The sequence below is a fragment of the Gasterosteus aculeatus genome, chromosome 13 (genome assembly GCF_964276395.1).
Source record: "Gasterosteus aculeatus chromosome 13, fGasAcu3.hap1.1, whole genome shotgun sequence".
Taxonomy (NCBI): Eukaryota; Metazoa; Chordata; class Actinopteri; order Perciformes; family Gasterosteidae; genus Gasterosteus; species Gasterosteus aculeatus.
Genome location: NC_135701.1, coordinates 8,922,307 through 8,943,798, shown reverse-complemented (window position 1 = coordinate 8,943,798; position 21,492 = coordinate 8,922,307). Strand labels below are relative to the sequence as shown.

Sequence of the window (21,492 nt, the reverse complement as noted above, 5' to 3'; positions counted from 1 at the left end):
TTTGATATGGAATAAAATGCAATGAAAAAACCCCAGAATTAATAGAGCAGGAGATTAATGATCACAGACGTTGCTGCAAAAATACAATGATGAAACTACTCTGCACCGACTGAATAAATTCTAAAATCAAAAGATATCATGACAGACATTAATCTATACATAAATCCGCTCCCTCGAGGTGATTATTTGTATCATTGCTGCAGCTCAGCAGTAATGTCGTTGGGTTCGTGTCACACTGGCAGCGATTATTGAAACATGAAAGACAAATCCTTCATTTCCAGCAGCATAGAGGCGGATGATGCCGCGTGTCCTCTGTCTGTCCCCGTGGGTCTGATGGACGGGATTAAGAGCATGTCAATTACCAGACATGGGGAGGGTTGCACTGTATGTCTGTAAGTTGACTTGTGTGTGTGCGCACAAGGATAACGTTGATTTATTTGGACGGTTTCAGGAGAAGAATCAGAAACCTTTACAACTATAATTACTTACTCACATGTGTTTATACTGTATGTGACATAACACCCCAACAATATCCATCCCATATACATTTTAGATTATAACTTTTTAAAAGAGTAATTCAATCAACACAGCAGCATACACAAAGAGGCATTCGCTAGCAGCATCGACGTATTGAATTTAAACTAAACTCCTCGTCTTGTCTCCTCTCCTTTAGGGGACAGAGTGCTGCCTTTGCTGAGTTGAACATGCTCCAAAGGGCTCACAGCCTGGAGACATATGGAGTTGATCCTCACCCTTGCAAGGTAACGTAAGCGGCTGTGAGATAGTGGCAAGATCCCTCTGATCAAAATGGTGCATCTCTTTTGTTTATTAACGTCATATCCGTTGTGCACTACGGCTTTTATATGGAAATTTACACATGTTTGTTATTGCTCTTGTCAAGTGGTTACAGTTTTAAAACTTACAAATATAAAAATCTGGCTTCTGGGGAGAAAGTCACTGTGCCAATTACATGCAAATTACGTGTCCTCTTCGCCCTTTGCTTATTTCCCCTTAATTTGCAGTCAAACAGGCGACTACACACATGATTAACTCAAATCTGAGAGGTCATCAAGACAGCAGTAATACTGAGGGAGACGGGGGTGAAATAAGTGAGCCTCTGTTTTACATTTAAACCCTTGCCAGCATCATTTTGGTAATCAGAAGAAATATGATTTGCACAGAAACCATCACTCAGAAGTCAATGTCCCTATTGATTAGTCTGAGAATATCATGGCTACAGTAAGTCCATTATATTCATATTATTATATGACTATAAGTCATTGGCTCAATCTCACCTATTGTGGTTCATGTTATATTCAAATGTGACCCAGTTGTTCTTTTCTATTTATATTTCTTTGGAAAACTTGTGATAATTCAAACAAACTGAATCTGATAAAGTATTATTTTGCATCTCGCTCTCTCTGTTTGTCCCCCGCTCAGTCACATATGTTAAACAGGGACACGATCGCGCGGCAGGCGTGTCAAAGCATGCTGGGCAGATTAACAAGACATTTAAATTTGTTCTTTTGGAGAGAATCCCCTTCATCTGCTTGCATCTCGCCAGTGGGGCTGTTTTTAACTTGTTTTGCTGGAAACTGCTGCTTTTGCACTACACGTTTGCAGATGCTGTGGAGGTAAAAAATGAGAGAAACTGTGGTGAACACAGGGAGAAAGAGCGATCTGAGAGGGACACAGATGATAAACAATGATGTGGCAGAGTGACAGGAACATATTGTGGTCTCTTCTTACTCTGAAGTTGGTATTGGTTTCATTTTGCTTCAACGGATCAATTCTGTTCTGTATTTTCTGCACCTTGTTCCTGCAAATTTGAGGGTTGACGTTTTTCACAGGTGTAATGGCGATCACCATGGGGATTATTGATGGCCCACTTGCTTCCCTGCTGTGAATCCACTTGCTTCCCATAATGCTGTGGGCTGCTACTGACTGCATGTGTGTGTGTGTGTGTGTGTGTGTGTGTGTGTGTGTGTGCGTTTGTGTTTGCAGGATTTCACAGGCTCCACAGCCTTCCTCGGGTTCACAGCCACAGGTTTTGTGGTCTTCCAGGGAAACAAGAGGATCCACCTTCTCAAATGGTACATTTTTTTCCCGGATTTATGAACATACATCTGTAAGCAGTGAAGTTAGATGTGTAAATTCTGTAAAATGTTTCTTTCCATCATCACGGAGCTGAGTAGAATCACTAATAGGAGCCATTCAACAATGTGGCCTTTGACTTAAGCAGCGATTTGTTCCATTGCACGAGGAACAAATCAGTTACTGTATACAGTGTTACTGTCTAATAGAACAATAGAACCTTTTTAACACGCACGTTAAGCTCAATGAAAACTCTTTTAGTCTCACCTCAATCATTTGCTGAACAAATGTGGTAGCATATGGCAATATTTTACTTTATTAGTTTTAACCTTAAAAGTAGTCTGGTACACTATGTGGTACAAATAAAAAATGCACTTTTAGCATTTATTGTTTATAGGTAAAGTGTTTTTATCCTTGATTTGAGTTCAAAATGTAACCTTTTTATTAAAACTTTTACTTGAGTTATCTTTGTTTTACATTTGAGTTAGTTAGTCATGATGTGGTGATTCTCTGCAGGGCTGATGTTAGCAAGCTGAAGTTTGAAGGAAAAACCTTTTACGTCATCGGGGTCCAGAAAGAGGTGAGTGCAGTGTCTCCTCCTGCATGCCCTCTCTCCTCTAAAGGGCAACAATGAAGAATAAAATATGCTGTGTAGTTTCCCAATGCATAATGGTGACTTGTGAAGTCTTGTGGTCATCATCAAGCTGCACAGTCACCATCCATGATTCCGTTCTGTGTTAGCTCCGAGTGTCCATCCTATACTCTCTTTGCTAATCCTTCTTTCATTCCCATTTTTTATTTCCTTATCTGTGTAATGGTCCCATCAGTTAAATACGATATGAAACTATTAAACGTTTGCCTTTGCAACCGTGTCCACCATCACACAGACATATACAATACAGTTTGTGTGTGATGGTGCACCTTAACCGGTAGGGCTCGCTATAACAGGAGGGTGGGTGTGTTGCAACCAGCTGCCTCGCTCAGTCCATGTTCAGACAAAGGTCAACGTCCTCGACCAGCATAAATGACATGACATCTTTGAGGCTGACACAGCAGCTACTGAATAATGACATTATCTTAACAAGTCTCTTGCATAAGGACACATGTTTCATCTGCAGACTCGATGTTTGTCTTCCACTCCAGAGCTGTGGTGTAATGGTAATAATGGTCTATTCTGGTGCATTGTGCCTCATAAATGTGCATACCGATCTTTGTTTTCAAAAGCGCGGATTCTGTCTCATATTTCTTTTTGACTCCCACATTAATTAATTCAGTGAAGTGCCTTAAACACACGTGGTCCTCAGTGTAAGGTTGCTCTTTAATCGACCAATCAGCCAATCAATCAATCGCATTTCAGAAGTTCAAACCAGGTCTGTCATCTCTGCTTAACTTTGTCCGTCTGTCTGTCTGTTGGCAACTCATGAATGGCTGAAGATGCAGTTTTATCTTTGTGTTTCTGTCTCTTCTCTCTGTGTGTAAACATAGTCATCACTGGTGAGTAAATATTAGAAATAATCGTAGCACAAAACAATTTGACGCCTTTCCCTACAGTCCTGCCTTCACCTCACATTATGACTGGAAGACGTTTTCACTGTTTAGTGTTCTCATCTGTTTTGTATCACTTTATACAAAGGTTTTCTGTCATTTCATTCATTCAGTGTTATTTTTTTACTCAATTGTCTTGTTATCTTGAGTCAATAACATGTTGTGCTCAAAGGTTAAAATTTCTATTAGCATCCCTGTGCAAAGCCGCGCTATGAGAATAAGATAAGATCCACCAGGAAACAATAGATTATAATATATTGAGTTCCATAATCTATACCTCCGTCCATTTCACGTTCTTAATGTCACACATTGTGTTGAGAAAATGTTTGATTTCTTTATTTTGACTGTCTCTTTATATACGTGTGTGTTGGTGTCTGTGTTTGCTTGTACTTTATATACTTACATTTTTCACAGTATTTTATCAAGATTTGACTTGTTGTGTTTATGTGCAGTCTTCCACTGTGTGAAGGGTCACTGCATGATTTCACTCTCCGCCCTCATCTGTTATTTAGCCTGGAACACAGAAACTTATCTGTCCCACTTTGAGCTGCAACTTTTCATGGCTTTATTACTGTGACGCTTGAAATGCAGTTTAGCAATTGTATAGTTTTATCTTCACCTATTAGTGACTTCTCTATGAAATAAAACGTCAAAGATTCATTTGAATGCTTTTGAAACTAAACAGTTGACAGCAGTTGAAAACTAGCCAGCCAATACGTGGATACCATTGAAACAGAATGCAAGTTAATAGTAAAAGCTGTTTGATCCGCATCAAAAAACATAGCGCAGTTGTGTAAGATTACTTTCTTATATCAGCCAAAGTGGGACCAAAGACAAATTGTTAATTAGATTTCCAAATCAAGTTGTGGTACTTTCACATGTATGACCACACCAACGCATACACACACACACACACACACACGACCACTGCAGCCCATGTGTGTAAATCCCAACTACATACCTAATGTGACCAATGTATGACAGCGAGGGGGTTGAGCAATACGGCTGACTAGGTGGCTTCAGCAAAGGAAACTAAGTGGATCAGTGCGTTTTCACGTTATTGATCTGTGTTTCCTCTCTCGTTCACCCTCCACCCCGTCGTTGAGCAGAATTGATCCAGTACCTCATTCTACCAGACAGGACTGAAATTAGACTTTTACTGGAATACGTCCCATAAAAACACCATGTTCTGCAAGCTACAAGCGCTTTTACTGCTGAATAGTGTGGCCAAATCACTGTATCCGCCTTACACCGTCAAAGCTTGCGACTGCGGGTCCGTGGGTCAGCATTTTGCACAGCTCCCCCTTATCGAGTTCAGCACTTCTCTTGTCCTTATTCGCACGTCTTCTGGTAATCTCGTATGTCACCCTCAACGTCTCTCTCTGCATCTCTCTGTCTTTGTCATTTTCTGTGCAGAAGAAACTGGTGTTGACATTTCACACCTCGACCCCTGCAGCGTGCAAGCATTTATGGAAGTGCGGGGTGGAGAACCAAGCCTTCTACAAGTGCGTCTACACACACACACACACACACACACACACACACACACACACACACACACACAGGCGTATTACATTGAGTGCATTACATTGACTTTCATTCATTTCTTGGACACTTACCCTCACCCTATGCTTCCCCAATGACAAAAAAATCTTTATCCCATTTGGGAACATTCCAATCCAATTTAAAGACTTATGCCCAATTAACACTGCATGAAAAGTGGGATTTTCGGCAGGATGCGTCACTGTAGATTGATGTAACATTTTGATTGAAACTTGTTATTTTGAAATGTGTAGGGAATGTATTATGCTGCTTTAGAACTCAACACACCTGGGTATTATTCCAACCCAAAATATCCCTTCCACCAAAGACTTACAGTAATATTATTTTAAATACAATAAAATATGATTTACTTTAAAATACTTCTATACTTCTACAATTGTCCTTTTGTTCTTACTCACATGTGGATACAATTATCTTTCCTTCAAGTCTGATTTTTAGCACATAATCGCTCCTTTCAAGTGACTTTCCTGCCTCTCTGTGGCTGTTCTTCAATACGCTGCTGTCCTTCACTGGGGGAGCAGCTGATCGCTGTGAGGCCTCGTTCTGAATTCACAGAGACTATTGACGCTGCCGGCGTGTCGGGAGTGGAAACAGGCTTGGGGTGAAGGCGAAAGTGAGAGAATAGAGTGTAAACCCAGTCTGCGGTCATGGTTGTGACAAGGTTGCAGGCAACAAAATAAGTAAAGTAGAGCAAGTAGAGCCGACTCAATAAATTGATTATTTGGTTCGTCCAATCTCTCAAGCTCTAACAGTTTTCAAACAAAAATACAGAAACAATACTTGATTCCAGCTTTCAAATGTGCTGCTTTTCCAGATATTCAATCACAGAAAACGTAATATATTTACGTTTAGAAAACCATCATTTTAAAGAATAATTGGATGAAAATAATGTCACCCCACCAACATGGAAGAGAAGTACCTCAGGTGTAGAATTTTAACATCAACATGTCAAAAGCTAGACAGCTAGACAGCTTGAACCTTGAATGCACCGTGTGGTAAAATTCCAATTAATTGTTGAAGTTTTTCCTTTACAATATATTGTATTTGCCACCACAATAAAACCGTTTTCTTATTTATTGTGTGAAATCTTGTTTACAAGAGCATACAAAAGGACATCATTGTTGTAGAGTTATTAAAGCATCCTCATAACAGCCCTGGACCTGGATATTGACTTCTTGCTGACAGCAGCTCATGTGTCCCTCGGAGGGGGACAGAGAGGGGGGGGGGGGGGGGGTCATCTCGAATGTCAGACAAACTTCAGAGCCACTTAATCACATCAGAGTGAATTGAGCATGTAAATGGCAGCCAAGCAGAGCTTTGCCGACATATAGTTTTTCTCTCTCTCTCACGCACACAAAACTGTAACAAACCAAAACATTTTTTTGCATCTCTTTTCGTGTTTTCCTCCCTTGCACAGGTGTGCAAAATCAAGCCAGATAAAGACAGTTTCCAGCAGTAACATCTTCTTCAAAGGCAGCCGGTTCAGATACAGGTGAGACTATTCAAGTTAGTTTTCATAAAGGACTTTGGTTTTCTTGCAGACAAGGCAATCTTGTCTAAGATGTCTGATATATGTTATCTGCAATCTACTTTTTAATTGTGCTTCATCTTTTTCACCAAACTGAGAAATATATATATATATATAGCTTAGAGTGCATCAACATACTGTGTATTTAAATGATGCCTGTCCTCTTTTTACATCAGTAACAACATCCAGCTTGGCCTTGGCTTCTGCAATAGACTGACCCTCATATCCCAGGAAAGCGTCAATATATAAGTCTGTTATTAAAGCCACGTTAGCACTGATTCTCCCCTAAGACAAAGCTCTTTACCAGCATTACTCTTCAGTCTGCTCCATTTCATCAGCTAGCTAAAGCAGTCTGGCTCAAGGGCTAAATGATGAGTAGCAGCATGCGGTGGAGCTCGTTGGCCATTTGTGCAGATGCAAAAAACAGAAAAGGCTTTGACGTCCACAACCAGGGTTTGTTTCTGTAAAGCAGAACCGATTAGCTCTTCATCCTATTGAATCAGACGACCACAGTTCCTTGTAGAGATTTTCCAGCAGAGACACACACATTTTCCATCACACAGTATTGCCTTAACTAAACACAATTGGCAATTGGCACAATTGTTTCATGTCATCGGCTTACTTGCAACCTAACCATCAATCTCACTACCAAACGGACTAAAGGGTTGGACGATGGACCCTGCAGACTTTAAACGCTGTGATCAGAGTTCAGATGGCCGACTTCATTCACAGCCATCAAACTAACGGAACTACTGACCATTCATAGCAGCAGCACTGATAATGAGCAATAACTGCAAAACACAGATGAAAGGTCAAATGTGTCTCATCTGAAATTGTCCTTCAGTGTCTCTGGTCAAAAGCATCGTTGTGAGTTTAGCAGCCTTTCACTGGTTTGAGTCTTAAATGCAATTTCAATCCGAGTTGGCGGAGTTAATTTAGATCTATGTGTATTGGGAATATATTTTTTTGCCGTTTTAATTGATTTTCTTTTTAGTGGAGTGGAGTTTTGAAAAACGTAACGTGATGCATCAATGTGTATTTGTCCCTGTTAGCGGAAGAGTTGCAAAAGAGGTTATAGAAGCCAGCTCAAAGATTCAGAGAGAGCCACCAGATGTGCGCAGGTAAGGACCGGTGAAAATGGAAAAGACATATTACACTCTGTTATTATTACACCATCAATTAAGTCATTGCCTGTTTGTAGTAACACCCTGCTACAGAGAGATGTTACAATCAGAGATTTCATTGTGGAAATAGAGCAGACACGCTTTAATGAAGCTAGTTATCTCAACGTAACGCACAAAGCAGCCGTTGTTGTTTGTGTTTTCAGAGCGCAGTTTGGTCAGAGCCGAAGTTTTAACTCCCTCAGCCATAAAAACCTCATCATTAACATGGAGCCGCTGGTGCCTGCACTGCCCTCCACCAACGAATACGAAGAGACGGCCGCAGACGCAGGTGGGATGTTACACACACACACACACGAGCAGACGCTCACCACGCCCTGCAGCCTTAGACCTTTGGACAGTCGTGTGGGTCTGTGTGGGTGTATGAAGATGCACAACCCTCCGACACAGGGTGTTAATTGAGCAGCTGATGCTCTCATCCCTCCATCCATCTTGTCTCCCTGGAGACACCAATCGCAGCACGCTAAAAATACCTTTCCCATGATCCTGCCTGAGTTTAACCACCGTGCCCGTGTGTGTCTTTGTCTCCACGTGTCTGACTGTGTGCGTGTGCTGCAGAGGAAGTTGCACGGAAACAGAGGCAGCTTATGTTATCATTAAGGGAAACTCAATTAGAAGTTATTTGTTTGGCTCCGAAAGGTCTGTCCCTAATATATATATATATATATATATATATATATATATATATATATATATATATATATATATATATATATATATACATATAGTGGTTGATAATAACAAAAGTCTAGTACATACGCTCAACTATTAGTAGTACTAGTAGTTTTACTACTCAAATGAGTAGTAGCATCCAAATTTGTCTTGGAAGGTAATATGCATATGTGTTACATATTTTAGGGGTAATATGATTGTTTGTAAAAGAAAAGCGCCCTTTAAAAATACTAATTCCTCAGTTAATCATTTGTTTTTGGAAAATGTAAGGCAAATAAATAATATCCCATTTATGTTGAATTACGTTCTGGATTTTGCATAGTAGAGCAACAGGAGAAAACACAATCAAGCAGTTTGTATTTAAAGGTTCCTTTCCCCGTACACCACCTTCCCTGAGTAGTATGTGGTATCATGAAAAGTACTCACAATGCTGTGGGTTTTAATTGTTTCCCAAGTGACATTGTTTGCATGTTATTGTAATTCTCTTTTTATCTCCAATGCGACCGACTAAAGCATAAACCGTCCTGTTAGGAAGCAGAAAGCAGATGATATAATTTCACAAGACAAAACAAGAGCAGTGATGTAGTAAGAGGATTTACAAGAAATGGAGAGAATATGAGAGAGGAGGAAATGTGCTGTGCGGCTGAGAGGATGGACAACGATTAGGAAGGATGTGGTCAACACGCTCCACTCAAAATCAGGCTTTCAATAATAATGTTGATCTAACAGAAGAATTAGAAATAATGATTGTTGAACTAAAAGGTACGAGGTACAAGAGAGTAAACCTCTTGATCACCATGGTGACGCCTGAGCCAACGGCTCGCAGCCGACGATTCCAACTGCACTAACAGAACAAACGGCATCAATGCATCCAATATTGTCGCGGTAGCGGTACGGCGTCAGGATGCTCCACTACAGGTAAAACTCCTGCCTTCTAAAGCTTACCGAAATAAAAGCATGGAAGCATTATCAGCAAAAGTTTAATATACCTGATGTTTTTGGATTGATATTACTGCTGCATTCATTTGAATGTTTTATGTAAATGCTGTAGATGTTTAACATTGTGACAAATTTTAATTACTTCATATTCTGTTGGGTACTTAAATGTAGAGCAATATTAGGATCATCTTGTGTTTTAGTGCATTGTCACACTGGAGACCTCTGGAACATCTTTACACACTGCTTACGGCTCCGATCAGTATTTATGTTGTATGGAGCAGAGTTATGGAGCAGAAATGTAACGTGATCTTGTCTTAAGCACAAGCAGCAGGCAGGGAGGGAGGGAGGGAGGGAGGGATGTCGGAGGTCTCTTCACCTGATGTTCAGTTATCTTTATAGGAGTGTAGGAATGCTCTCACTAAGACATGCATCAATCAAAGGGTGAGAGCATCATCACAAAAAGTGCCTCAACACGCTCACTGATTCCAGTAAAGCTTCATCAACATTTTTATCAACTCAATCCTGTTTCTATCGTCTGGGTTTCAGCAGCTAAAGTGTTTGCAAAGATTGTAGTTCGTAAATCGAACTGACACATTGTGTGTGTGTGTGTGTCTGTCTGTTTGTGTTGTAAACGTCTACAGTGTTGTATCTTCATGTATCCATCCATCTCCTCCACACATCACAGCACTCAACCTGTTTCCTTCCTCTACGAGTGCCAAACGCCTTCCCGCCTTCATGTTCACACATCAGCCCGACTCGTTGCCTTTAGGCCTTCACACATGTAACGTCACACTTGAGTCACACTGTGGGCCACCACTCCTTTAAACCCTTATTTCTCTTTCCGTCTGTCGGACCTGACATTGTTTACGACCATCGCCTCACGTTCTCCCTCTCTTCTCCGTTCTCTCATTTTCCCCCCATCCCTTTTAGAGAAAAATCTATTCTTCTTGGCTGGTGGTCAAAGAGGTGCAGCAGTAAGCGCCCCGGCTGCCTCTGTTGGTTGGTTCGGGGGGGTAGTTATCAAATCACGGGCCTCGTGCACCACTGACAGGATACAGGCTAAGTAATGGCACCAGATTCAATTTGAAAGTGTCTCGTGTCCTACTGCAGTTCCTGCTACTCGATAAAATATAAAAGATTTTTGTTTATTGTTTCAAAATTGAATTCACAGTCAAGAATTCACGAATGTGACGTTTTAGAGTCAGACTCAAGTGCAGCAGCCAGACCAGAGAATAGGGAATAGTTCCAACAGAATTAAACATGGATGCTGCTAAAAGTTAAAAGTAAGTCTCTTAAAGCTAAACAACTACGAAACAAAATACAAGCAAACAGGCTGAAGGACCTGTGTTACTTGAAGGCAACGCTTGGTGGGCAGTCATGTGAGTGAGTGAGTGGAACAAAGACGATCTGACAATTTGACATGATTTGAATACACCGGGGAGACGCAGGGGAATTCAATCAAGAGAAAAGAAGTGAACACAGGACACAAGAGGCATGGTGATACGAAATGAACCCAGAAAGCCTCAAAACCAAAACACCAACAAAGCCAGAGGTATAAATGTTGATGGTGCAACCGGTCTTCACACTGGCGTTATGGAGCCAGAAGCCGTCAATGGCTTGTGTGGGAAGGTCCATGTCTGTTAGTGTAGAGAAGCTCTCTCTCTCTCTCACACACACATTTCTTTTGCATTCAAAATAAACCCGACTTAAAATTAACTTTTGTAATCCAGCTACATGTGCAGGTAAAATTGTTGAGAGCTGTGAAAAAATGTTGTGCAATGAGGTAATACACACTTTTTTGTTTAACAGTGAGTGCAGCACCATAAATTCCTTCAAGCAAATCGTCCCTTGTTCAGCTGCTCTTCCAAACTGGTTTGTTTCATGAAACATCACCTCCTCGTAGCAGTCAAACGCTGACTGGTTTCAGAAGGCTGCTACAAGGACTTTGGGATAAAGTGTCCTCGAGGTGGTCTAGGATCACCGTCTATATTCAGAGCACTAATCTAAGCCAGTGGGGGGGAAACGGGAAGCAGACCCAAGGTCAGTGTTAACCTTGTTCTGTCTGTACAGCCTGTCTTACCGAAATCCATTCACACACACACACACACACACTAACACATTGTGGTCATGTTTTTCCTGCGGGTATCACTCATGGATTTTTAATGGGGATTCGACTGCCTAATGCCTCACATTTGATCGTAACTTCAGCGACTCTCTTGCCTCTGCAGTCACTAAACACAACAGAGCCTCGGAGTGATGCAACAAATCTTTTATTTTCCTCAAGCAAACTGCTGAACAGTTCAAATCATTTTCACTCTAGACTCCATTCACAGTCTACTTCTGCCTGCATGTCATTAAATATCAGCTCGCTGAGATGTATTTGTGTGACTGTAGTTTTTCTCTGTCAGTCAGTGTTGTGGTTGATTAACTGTAGAGTAAAAATAATACGTATGTCTGACGGAGGAACCAAGACTCGCAGAGAGGAAAAGAAAGCGATCCCCATCCCCTGCTCGGTCAGGCCTGCCCCTTTTGTAATCAGAGTTAGATTAGCTGCCCCTCTGCAGCCAGGACCACCTGGTTATATATAGAAACACCAGCTTTGGGGTTGATCCTCCTCTAATGCCCCCCGACTCTTTGTTAACATCGCTGACATTCACTGGAGGACCCGCCATGTCTCTGTGTGTCAGAGAGAGAGAATTCGTCCAGTGTGTGTGTCTCTCACCATCTCTTTCAGTGTGCATGTGTGTGTCTGTTACCGCCCCATCCCGGCCTCAGAGCTCAGCTGGCAGCGTGGTCAGTCGGGGTGTGGGCGTCTGGCTGCAGACAGCTGGAGACTGAACGATGGAGCTTCTTGAGCACAGAAAAAGCAGTGATGTTGGAAGCGGCCTCATGCAGAGCAGTTTGGAGATTGGAGTCGCTGACACCCCGAGCTGTGGAAGCCGGGGCCGGGCAGGGGGACCCGAGCTGGACGTGACCCCAAACAGGCACGAGGGTGAGGCAATGGAGGAGGGACCCATGGGGCCTCTTGAAGTATTCCACCCAGGGGAGTCCACGGATGAGCCGGGATCCTCCATAGTAGTGGCCGAGGCCTTGAGGTGCCGAGTGAAGATAACAACACGCCGGAGCCTGCACCTACGCATAGCCAATCACACGACCAGGGATGTCTATGTACGGCTGGTGGGACATGGGGGACACATCGCCGGAATAAGCACCGGACTCCCAAGAAATACGCTGGAAAAGAGTAAGATCAGAATTGGCTTTAAAAGATTGGGTGGCTAAAGGCAGAAACATGTGTCAGAAACACACCAAGATACAAGAGCATCATTGGGCATCTTGTATCTGTTTCCTCAAGTTCAGAGGCATTCAACAGAGTTTCATCAAATTCTGTATTTCTTTAATACGGCACTTGAAAAACTGCAATACAGGACCGCAATGCAGCGTTAAACATCTGTTTCTACATTTAAATGTGTCCTGAAGACATTAAACTTGCAGCCAGTGTTCAGTAGTAAGCCTGCCAGGTTTGTTGTGGCAACCACATGGTGCAAAGTGTGACTTTAGTCTTTCATCATCCTGAGACTCTCTGGAGATCCCTCTAATGTTTGTGTGAGTGTGTGTGTGTGTTTGTTGAAGAGAGATTGAGTAGCATACAGAATGCACAAACAGAAGCATTTTGATCCACTCTGCGCACCGAGAGTGTGTAGAATAAGCGTGAGAGACGTGGCAGAGCATTTTTTGAGAAATGACAGGGATTAGGAAAGGATTTTTAGTTAGAATATAAAGCACACTTTTAGGTTTAGGTTTTGATGAAATAATTATAGCTGATTTGAAGGTTTCTATTTGTAGTTCATTTAAAATTGAATGATAAGAACAGCCGGGTGGACATACAGTATAGTGACGGCTTTATTCCTGCACAATTGCACGGTTGCACAGATACATTGACTTTGGGTGTCAATGATGAGGTTGCATGACAAAGATGAATGGGTCTGTCAACACTTACAAAACAGGGGAAAACCCTCCTGGGCATTTGCACGAGTGTGTGTTTGCAATGCTCACGGTGGCCACACAGGAATGTAGCGCCTCGCGGTGTGAATGACCTCTTCTAAAGAGAGGCTTTAGCTAACGGACTACAGAGACGCTGTGTTGTGTGTATAAAAATAAAATGGCTTCTTCTCGTGAGGTCAGGTTTATTTAGTCACAATGGGAAACAACCATTGCTGCACTGCACAGTGGCATTGTATTTGGCTAAAGCTATGCATTTAAACGTGTTATGTTGGGTATTTTGCGAACGTAAGTCGGTTTCATGAATATCCATAAAATATACTGTAATGTATCTAATCGCATGGAGAAAGAAAATATTCACATTCAGGCAGAATTGAAATGAACTTAACCTGCAGTTTGCATATCCCTCCCACAGTTACAGTGTGCAGAGAAGCATGTTAAGATTAAAACTGAGTGGCCTGTAGGTGTGAGTGTTTGATTGACTGGCAAACTGCCTCCCCCCCAATGCCAGCTGGGATCGGCCCAGTCCTCCTCCCAACCCCCCAGGGGCATAGCCCATGGATTGATGGGTTAATTGATGGATTATTTTCACACTACATTCTAAGTGTGTCATGATAATCAACATTTAATTTATTTTGTTGATGTCCTTAATCAGGGATCAGTTGAAACACACTTTACATAATGTCACTGTTGTCATGCATCTTATATGGCTTTTTGCTATTATATACACATGTTCTTTTTCTTTTCTTTTATTTCTTTTCAGAAATACAGCTAATTTGCTACTTAACACATCCAACTTCCACACTTGTTTGTTATTTCTTTAGTTTAATAAACCATAATTGTACAGTCAGTACAATCAGTGGCCAGGATAATATGGTATTTTACTAATACAGCAAAGAGTAATTGTCAGATGTTGATCAACTCACTCTGGCTTCTGCTGTTGCTTCCCTAATTGCAGGTTTGACGTCCCTCTCTCCCTCTGAGTTCCTTCTATCGTTTCCTTTTTCCTGACTCCTTTTTCGCCATCTGTCCTTCTTTCATTTCTCTCAACTTTACAAACTCAAACTAGCTATAAGTTATGGTATGGTAACTTATTAGCTAGTTTGAGTTTGTAAAGATTAGTCAGTGTGGCCTTACCTTTAAACACACTTGCATTTATTCCATTGATATATAAAACTTCTCTTTTAGAAATGAGTGTAGCTAGCTGTGTGTGTGTGTGTGTGTGTGTGTGTGTGTGTGTGTGACCAGTGGGTAGAGTCTGGATTAGAGAGGTATTCAGTGAGCCATACGTAACTGGACTTTTACCCCCAACTCCTGAAGCAGGAAGACAGCTGGTCTTGTTTTCAACATTCACAAGCGCACACTGACACACAAAGAGGTGTTCATGTTGATATTCCGGTTGGTCGTTGTGTTCTGACGCATCAGTGATGTCTAAACTCACCACCTCTGAGGGAAGTTCATGTTTCTACACACACACACACACACACACACACTACAGGAAGGACTGTTACCCTGCAAAATAATTTTTTACAGCTATAAACAGTCAAACAAACAAGACTATTCACCTGAATTGTATTATTCACAGTCACACTGTTAATAATGACCCCTGCCAGCCTCTATTGGCCAAATCCAACCACATCAGGAGATTATTGTAAATAATAATTGTTATGTCAATCTAGAGTACAAATGTCCTCTCACATTTTCATGGTTGAGCGAGTTGAGTATTTATTGAATTTTCATTTCACATGTCGGCGGCGGCGGTATCTGTTGGGGCTTCGTTCATGGGAAAAGCAGGAATGCCACCATGTGGAGGGAGGGCTGAACTGCAGCATTAAAATATACAGTTGGGAGTGACACTTTGCCCCAAAGTCAGGTGAAATTAAAAGGTTAAATATTTTGAAAATAGCAATGAAACTGTATATCTAATTTGTGTGCAAAAACACTAAATAGAAAAGAATATTCCAAGTAACCTTTAAGCGCTTCAGCCGGACTCATGTGATGAAGCTGCGTTCCTTACAGGAAATCCTTTTGATAATAGGTAGATATTAAATGACCTTTTAAAGCCAGTACCCAGTGTGAGTAAATCATGTTTCCTCTGTTTGTTTCCCCCAGCAGGTGTTGTCGCTGTGAAGGACTCTGTACCTTTGTCTCCACTCAAACCAGCTGCACCTGCAGACACACAGCAACAAAGTAGTGAGGGAAGAACATCTGCTTTAGGCAATGACCTGCAACCTTCCCGGGTTTCCGGAGAAACCTCAAATCTCCGACCTCAGACGCCAAAAGCTGAAGATGACGTGGTGGAAGATGACGAGGCCAGTGGGTCTCTCACCATTTCTGAGCTTGTCTACAGGTATGTAGAGTTTTACAACTATTATCAATGTATTCATAACTATATTTTGTCGCTCGTGACTTGAGTGTTTGGCTTTGCCTTGGCTGCTCTTATGTCATTGCTGCTGAGCGGTTATGTAAACAAAACACACACAACAACCATGCTTTCCTCTGCATGCTTTGTATTGTCTTATTGAGGCGTACAGGTCAGTAGCAACATGGAGCCGTGTCTCTTATGACGGACAGGTTGAAAACTGCCTTTGCTTTTATTTAAGGAAGGAAACGCACTGATTGCGGCCTTTGAGAAATGTCCCTTCTTCTTTCCCCTCGGCGCTGGTTATTTACTACTCACATGCAAATAATGTATTTTCTTTAAATATATTGCCGCTCCTCTGCAGTCCCTGCGCCAGCATGTTACCCACCCCGGTGGACGACAGTCAGGGAGGCGTCGACTTGCTCTTCTCGTCTCCGGTCCAGAGCCCAGCGAGGATGCTGAGGGAGCTCCACGCCGACCCTGACATCCAGGCCCAGCTGCAGGCCGAGAGGGAGCGGGACCGGGCTCGCGAACGCACCCGGGCGGCTGCCAGAGGTGGAATGGGCGGCGCCCTCGCCAGCAGCCTGCGCCTGCTGTCGTCCAATGAGAGATTCAATGCGTGCGTGCTGAGTGCGGCTCGCTTCGTTGGCGTGGTAATGGGGATCCTGCTCGTCACTGTGCCCACACTGCTGCTGCTGTTAGAGTCGGACATTGACGTGTCGTTCCTCCACGAGATCCGCCAGACGCCGGAATTTGAGCAGTTTCACTACGAGTATTACTGCCCGCTGCGCCGCTGGGTCCTGTGTAGGATCAGCATGGCCATGGAGAACCTCTGGTCGGACTGAGCAGGGAGAAAGAGGAGTCACTGCAGGGGGAAGAAAAATGTCCCAAATGTCTTGTCTTAATGTGTAATTTGGTCTTATATTCAGTTTCAACAACAGGTGAGACAAAAAAAACACAGTCTGCCAATGAGATGAGATTACTTCAGTTTATTTTAAGAGAATATTCAACTGGGTCCTCACAAAATTTCTGTTGCATAATTTGTTAAAGAGGCCTGAGATGGATAAACTGTCAGATTTTCTCTAATCGAATTTCTCTAGAACAAGTAGATTGGTTTCACCTCTTTGGCAGCATAAATTGGAGTCTTAAAGAGATAGAAAAGAATTATGATTATAGTCATAGGATCCAATCACTTGTTAAGACACTTTGGGCAGTTATGAACTGAAAAGAAAGAACAAGGAAGACTGAGTGTTTGAGAAAAAACACGTGCGGAGATTCATGAAAATAAAAGTTGTAGATAGAGAGAGAGTCACGAGAGATTTGAAAATCAAAAAAAAGACAAAAGATAACTTGTTTGGTTCCTTTTAATAGAACATTTGAAGGTCTGTTCACTCCTGATGCTGACGAGCGGATGCAACGACTCCGTAAATAGGGCTAAGCATTCTGATTGGTTCTCGCCTTCAGAGTGGAACCCCTGATAGGTCAAAGGAGCTGTCAGTCATGACAGAGTGGGTGGGAACAGCAAGAGAAACGATTCACTGCAACGCAACAATAGCCACAGTCAAAGACACATTATATATATTTAAAAACAAAAGACAAATATGATGATCAATATCTATCCAAATAAGTTGTTTTTAAAGTTTTGTACATTTTTATGTGATCCAGATCTTTCAGGAATTTTTCAGTCAGAGGATCTACTTTGAGCTTGTTTTAAAATTAAGAGTTTACAAAAGATTACAAAAAAATGAATTTATTGAAGTTTATCTGGGGGTGATGACAAATTTAAGATATTTTTTAAGACTACCGTCAGCATTTACTCACCCGGTAGCAGCCTGGGGTTTTCCTACAGAGGGGATAGCACAAATATTTTACACAGACCACAGATAACTACTGTTTCAGATTATGTGATGTCATTTTGGAAACAGGAGGGCAGCAAAGGAGAGAAACTTTAGTCTGTATGTGATGAACTTCTAAATGTCTTCTGAACTAAATGTGAGCTCACTATTTAAGGCTACAAGTGCATCGTTCAGTGTGTTTTAAAAGAGTTTGAACAGAAATGCAGAAATGCCCAAGAGTTAAAAGGTTCCTCATGATGAAAAGTTGCTGTGGTGGAATCGTGAGGAATGATAGTTTGTTAGTGGCTGGTGTGCTGCTGGTGGTAGAGTCCTGTCAGTGTCTCAGGGCTTGGAAGTGAACTATAAAGTTATAGTCCAACCTGACCGCTGCTGCGTGACACATAATGGGACAAGTAAATCAGTCGTACAAGTCCTTCTCTGGTCATTTTCTGGTGGAGAAGAAGTTGATCCAACTGAACGAATGTGGCACGGTTGGAGTGCAGTTGCAAGTATTTAACTGAAGCATTTTATTCACCAGATAATATTGGAAATGATTTGTAGCCATTTCCATTATAAACTGTGATGGGCTTTGAATTTAGATAACTGTTTACTCACTTCACTACCTACATGACTATTATTTCCCATTTAAATGGCAGTGACCAACAAGGTATCTGGTGTGTTCATATATAAAGGTATGCTCACAGATATTCACCGCTGATATGGCCGAGGTTCCCAAAAGGGCCTGCGAAATAAAACGTATCTTGGAATAAAAGAGTCTCTATTCGGTACACAGCTGATATATGAACTGTAGACGTGTTGGTCTTTCAAAGATAGGTTATTGTTTTGTACCTTTACAAAGCTACGGTCACAGCATGGACTTAAACAATGTCAGCTCATGACTCAAGTCATCATTGGACTGAGGACTAATTCCTAAAGAGTCCTGTAGCTCTGATGAGAAATCGCATCAGTCACTTTCTGAAACTTACAGCCGCCAGCGTGCGATTGGTCACTGCGTGTCTCCCGCAGTCATGTGGCTCATCACGGAGAAGAGACAGAGAGCTACAGAGATGTGAAGTTACATCACATCAGATGAAAACAGATGGGTTTTTTGTTTTGTTTGTTTTGCCCGAAATGTAGTTCAATTTGGATCAACTTTTCAGGAAAGAAAATGAGTAATTTAGGTTCAAAATAACAAATATACGTCTAAAAAAAGAAAAGAGGAAGAAATGTTTCTAGTCACAGCATAAAATATATCCATAACCTTCATACTGTACTTGTCTTGTTATTATGTTATAATTACTATCCAAACACTTTATATATTTATAAGATTGTAGCTGGATATAAATATGTGTGTGTTGTTGTAGCCTCATTTCACTCAACTACATTTGCATCCAAAAATATTTCCCCAAATGTTTTTGTGTTATCAAAGTATGATAGTAGCATATGATATTGTAGTAGCATATGATCCCTCTCCATACAGGAAGATTTCTTAAATATGATACTTAAGAAATCTCTCGATACTCTTCGGCTGCTACAGAGGCCTTTGCAGTGCACATCACTATCGAAGCCCTTTTATTACATAACCGATCACAGTTGCTGCCTCATACTATCAGCTCTATTGTCCTAGAACTCTGTTATGAATCAACAAGCTTTATGCATGAAAAGAAAATAGAAAAATAGAAAACAGGCAGGAACAAAATAGTCACTCTAATGAGGGACAAAGCATTTATTTTCCTACTACAGCAACGCTGAAACACAGCGAAGGGCCAAACCACTCTGACGACAGTGTGTGCATTTAACATCACACACTCCGAGCTTCACCGGAGACGAGCAAGCTAATCTATTTGCACTGCTACAAGATCCCCATTATCACATGATTTCATCACCAACTATCGTCTTACTCAGCGGTTGATCCCCCAGTCTGCACATGTAGTTTTCAAAGTGTTAAAAAAAAAAGAGTTTCTCTTTAAAGACTTCATGTACACAGCTGTACGGACAAAGTTTGTTCCCGGCTTTGTTCTTTTATTTCTGTGCTCTGTCCTCCTCTAACATGGCGGATTTCTTACTCTGACTTCTCAATGCAAATCGCATGCTCCCATCTGTAAATACTGTGCTTATACTTGTGGCAAAAAAAAAAAAAACGGTCAAAAATGTCCATCCTTCCTTCCTTTTGTGTGTCTTGTCCTTTCAAAGCGCTCTAGATTTAGGCCCGGCTGTCTTGATCATCTTAGATGAATGCATGTTTCTGTGTTTAATCCAAGATGAAGAAGAGGGAAATATCCATTATAATCATTGGCAAGATTGACAAGACTGAATTCATATGGTCGCTAATTATGTTAGTTTCCTTTGAGCGGATCTAAAAAAAATCGCTTCTTGACGTCTGCTTGGAAAAGATCATTTTACAACCTAAAGCCTAATTGGTTAGTTTCATTGCGCTTGTGCTGTGTGTGTACATCATTAAAGGCAATGTCCTAATACTGAGACCCTAACCTCATTGCTAACAGAGCATGCTGTTAACTGATGCTAACCGATGAACAAAAGGTCTTTTAGTTCTGTCATCTCACAGATCTTTGGCCTCATGTCACACTGTAGCATATAGTCTGTAGCTCATTTATCAGTTTAGCCTTTATGAGTTTGATTCAGAGATTTAGCTCGTGTTTTGAGCAAGCGAACTGGAGCTCTCGTGTTTTACATTTACATGTTGACCCAGACTGCAACTTTTCTTGCCTGTACGTACTTAAAACTGTGATTAAAAACATCATCAAGATCACTCACCAGTGGATGTCTAATCTGAGGGTTTACTGTACTACTACGTTTGTGACATGAGTCAAGTATTTACAAACCTTAAATTAAATTACATGCCTGTAATTATCAGTAAGGATTTTTTTTAAATGCCTCGCAGACAACAGAACAACAGAAATCAAAGCTGTTTAAAACTGATACACAAATATTGTTTTTGCAAGATTTATTTAAGACGATAAATATTTGAACTCAGGTCTACGATTATGCAAACTGTTTGACATCACATGGTAAAGGAGAAAAATAAGCTGTTGTTCAGCATATTAAATCCGTGTTGTGTAGGCATGTACAGTAGCAGATTCTCTTGCATGGTCCCTTTTTTTGTTTTTGATTGTTATTCAAATTGGCTTGTTGTTTTATTTGTTAGATGTATTTTTTTTCTTTTTCATTCAGTCTCTTTTAATAACAAACGTTGAGAGATATAATATAAGAAGAATAAAAAAAATGTTAAAAAGAAAATCCCTAAATAATGACTCAATTTTCTCCTGGGACAACTAAGCCTTATCAACTTTGTGAAGTACATTTTTTTGAATGTTTGTATAAAAGAAACAAATTGATTGTTTTCTATGTTAATACTGCCATAATAAAGCTCCCTAATGAATATATATTGAAATATGGCGCCTACAGTCTGGATTATTTTTTATGTTTGTTTATCCTGGTAAGCAATATAAAGTTAGTTTAAACATATATATATATATATTAATATATAACCCCCGGTTGGGACATATATAGCTTTAACATATGAGATATTAAAACCAAGATCACAAAAGATTTCCAAAAACTTTCATTTGTCTCCCTCCTGTGTTGTAAAATATTATTGCACATTTTTAATTGGCACCTCTATGCTGATGGTATAGTTATTTCTGTAGATGTTTTTGTTATTTGTGTTCAAGCGTTGACATTAATGACTAAACTCTTGTATGTTAGAGTTTTTTTCGAATAATCAGTCACATTCTGTTTAAAACTTCTTCCTGC

General features: G+C 41.0%; 1 protein-coding gene across 4 annotated transcripts in view; it reads left to right on the top strand.

Annotated features, from left to right (window-relative positions):
• The window catches only part of frmd3 (FERM domain containing 3), a 40,878-nt gene extending 19,748 nt beyond the window's left edge, over positions 1 to 21,130 (top strand). For 2 of the 4 annotated variants that reach the window (XM_078087398.1, XM_078087397.1), the window contains exons 7-15: positions 674 to 761; positions 2,005 to 2,093; positions 2,611 to 2,674; positions 5,056 to 5,144; positions 6,620 to 6,694; positions 7,783 to 7,851; positions 8,058 to 8,182; positions 15,637 to 15,871; positions 16,248 to 21,130. In XM_078087398.1, coding sequence (XP_077943524.1) covers positions 674 to 761; positions 2,005 to 2,093; positions 2,611 to 2,674; positions 5,056 to 5,144; positions 6,620 to 6,694; positions 7,783 to 7,851; positions 8,058 to 8,182; positions 15,637 to 15,871; positions 16,248 to 16,728 — 1,315 coding nt within the window. In that variant the 3' untranslated portion in view covers positions 16,729 to 21,130. Of the gene's footprint in view, positions 1 to 673; positions 762 to 2,004; positions 2,094 to 2,610; positions 2,675 to 5,055; positions 5,145 to 6,619; positions 6,695 to 7,782; positions 7,852 to 8,057; positions 8,183 to 15,633; positions 15,872 to 16,247 lie in introns of all 4 variants that reach the window. The other 2 variants (XM_040195545.2, XM_040195546.2) reach the window with 2 other exon arrangements.
• The last annotated feature ends 362 nt before the right edge of the window (positions 21,131 to 21,492 follow it).